The 3,052-nt window shown below is 46.7% G+C and overlaps 1 protein-coding gene across 1 annotated transcript in view; it reads right to left on the bottom strand.

The window, feature by feature from the left end:
• Positions 1-562: 562 nt before the first annotated feature.
• The window catches only part of Slc35e3 (solute carrier family 35 member E3), a 15,328-nt gene continuing 12,838 nt past the window's right edge, over positions 563-3,052 (bottom strand). The window contains exon 5 of the mRNA XM_021205350.2: positions 563-2,362. Within this exon, the coding sequence (XP_021061009.1) occupies positions 2,176-2,362 (187 nt within the window). The 3' untranslated portion in view covers positions 563-2,175. The remainder of the gene's footprint in view (positions 2,363-3,052) is intronic.

Raw genomic sequence — 3,052 nt, 5'->3', positions numbered from 1 at the left:
TCCAAAATACACATTTAGTGAGGCCAGGGGGGAAAAAAAATCCTAAACCAGGCACACTTCCTTTCCCCGTAACAGAGCTCAGTATGTGATTCAGGTTGCCCTGGAAGATGTCCGGTCTACATGGCCAAGGAATCCTTAGCCCTGCCTCACTGCCCAAGCCTTGGGATCTAGGAGTATGTCTTCTCGACAGCCTGTTTCCTGATTACTTGACAAGACTTTGTTTTGGCAGTGCTGGGGATACAACCCAGGCTTTTTTATTTGGTTAAAAAAAAAAAAAAAAAACCCTAAAAATTACCACTACCAACAAAAAAATCCCAGCACTTGGGAGGCAGAGGCAGGCAGATTTCTGAGTTCAAGGCCAGCCTGGTCTACAAAGTGAGTTCCAGGACAGCCAGGGTTATACAGAGAAACCCTGTCTCGAAAAACCAAAAAAAAAAAAAAATCCTAATATATTAAAAGTTACCTCTCGCTGGGTGGTGGTGGCGCACGCCTTTAAGCCCAGCACTTGGGAGGCAGAGGCAGGCGGATTTCTGAGTTTGAGACCAGCCTGGTCTACAGAGCGAGTTCCAGGACAGCCAGGGCTACACAGAGAAACCCTGTCTCAAAAAAACCTAAAAAGGTTACCTCTCTCTGTGAAAAGGAAAATTCAAGATAAAATGTATTATGTCAAGACATGTCTCTTTGTCTTAGGCTGTTTTCTCACTGGAAGTGTATGCTTAGATAAAGTTATTATTCCAAGAGATCTGACTTCTTCTGAGGTCACAATGGCTGCTCTGAATGGCGAGATGACAAGATACTTGAAGGCAGACACATACTTTTGCAGTTAAATACCCAGTACTCTTATTTGCTGGAGCCCCATGTATTCTGTCTGCATCTCAATTAAAAATATTCCTTAATTCCTCTGAAACCTCACTCAAGTGCTAAATATTAGCTAGTTTTCTACCTCTCTTTCATATCTTTCCTATTTTTTACCAAGTATCTGCCTAGAACTTGGACAGCCTTTGCTCTAATTTGTCACATAGAATGCAAGGCATAGTTCAGTCCAGTTCCCAACACCATACAACGCTCCCTACCATACAATACTCCCTATTCCTGCTCAGTATGTGGAAGGCAGGGAGTATCGGGAGGGAGGCCACATTAGAAATCACTGGGATGAAAGGATCAAGCAAGCTGGGGAAGCAGTTACCAGGACAACCTGCGAACCCACGAACCCACCTATGAGTGCTAGGCAGGTCCTCGGTTACTGGCTCCACCCCCTGGCCCTCTAAGACTTTACTTTGAGCAGTTTAAAGATGAGTTTTCGTGTAACTCCATATATAGTATCTAGAACTCACTCAAAGCCCAAAGCCACGAGAAGACCAATGGGACTGTCAGTCCCACCGACACTGTTACAATTGCAGATGCTCCCTCTAGCCCAGGCAGAGCTGTGCTGTTGAGCTGGCTTTAGGCTCAAGCAGTCCTGCCCTGTCGAAAAGGGAAGAACGCCTTAGATTAATTTTCTACTGAAAATAAAATGATCCTTCCAGAGATGTAATCTGTTTCGTGAGCATGTCGATGACAGCTTCTTTTCTATAAACATTTCAGTTCTGCAGTGAAATAGTAAAGCTAAAGGCTTCATGGAGTGGTAGAGTCCAAAGCCAGTTTTGGCTATGTAGAGAACTCCAGACCAGTCAGGGGTACACAGTGAGATCCAGTCTCAAAGCAACTCTGACCACCACCCTATCCGAATGACAAAGAACTTCAACTTCCCGACAGGAAGGCCTGGGTGAGCCAGCAGTCTGGTGTGCCCTTCCCTGGGAAAACACAGCTGCAGAGCGCTGTCATTCCGATGGAGCCGAACTCTCCTGTGCTTCAGGTGGCAGGATGAAGCTGTCTTCTATGCAGTTGCTAGCATTTCTCTGACGGTGCTAAAGTTTGAGGCCAGGGTCTCACGCGTGTGAGGCAAATACTCTACCACCGAGTGCCAGCTCCAGGTCTTTTAAGTCTTTGAGAAGCCTGAACCATTTTGGTTTTTAAAAATTAAATCGATAAAACGTACTAAAAATTGTCATTATCTGCAAAGAAAATACTTCTTGTACATCACTGACTGAACTCCGCAGGGAGCTTTTCCATAGACGACGTACACGTTTGTCACGTCTCATCCTCATGATTCGCCTTTCTCTTCTCCACCAAAGTTCAGGGCCGTTGGACCAGCTTACTCTTACTGCCTTCCTGCTCGCTGAGTTTAAAGTGGGTGTAGGTGACAATACCGAAGAGCGTGCATAGGATGCCGAGTCCCTGGTTTACCGACAGGGGATCCTTAAATAGAATGTATCCTCCACACAGGGTGATGCAGAACTTGAAGTGTCCGAACATGTTGTAGCTGAGGTAGTCAGGTAAGGAGACAAAGGAGCAACGAGCTAGATGTTAGGGTCACACGGGTCACAGAGTCCACAGGACCGTGCACATACAGCAGCAGCTACCCATGGCTGGAAAGAACTTCATACAACACAGGCTCAACGGCTGTCATGCACTTAAAGAACACACACTTGCTGCATGCTGGGCAGATCATACTCTCTTCAGGCATGGTCTTAGCAACTGACTGGTGTGAAAATGGTGACACTGCATTAAAACTGTGTGTGTACCTGTGCATGTGACGCCATGGAGGCCAGAAGAGGGTGTTGAATTCCCTGGGGTTGGAATTACAGGCAGTTGTGGCCACCCAAAGTGAGTGTTTGGAACCTAACGCAGGTCCTCTGTAAGAGCAGGGTGCGCTCCTGACTGTTGAGCCTTCTCTTTAGCCCAACGCCATACTTATTCTTTCCTGTTGGACCTGCTACACAAACACACTCCAAAGTGACAGGAGACTGCCTCAAGCGTTCCTGGCGACCTCTCCAAAGGGGACAGCACAGGGGAGAAAGGCACACAGAGCAAGGTACAGAGGAGACACTTTGCATAGGACTTTATGGCTAAACTATGGCATGGCATTCCTAATCAACTGCCACTGACAATGAGCTGAGGTGTGCCAGGGAGCTGATGTGATGAAAACTTCCATATGCCTAAGATTAGGCAA

The sequence above is a fragment of the Mus pahari genome, chromosome 9, assembly GCF_900095145.1.
Source record: "Mus pahari chromosome 9, PAHARI_EIJ_v1.1, whole genome shotgun sequence".
NCBI lineage: Eukaryota > Metazoa > Chordata > Mammalia > Rodentia > Muridae > Mus > Mus pahari.
This window is presented reverse-complemented; position numbering and strand designations above follow the sequence as displayed.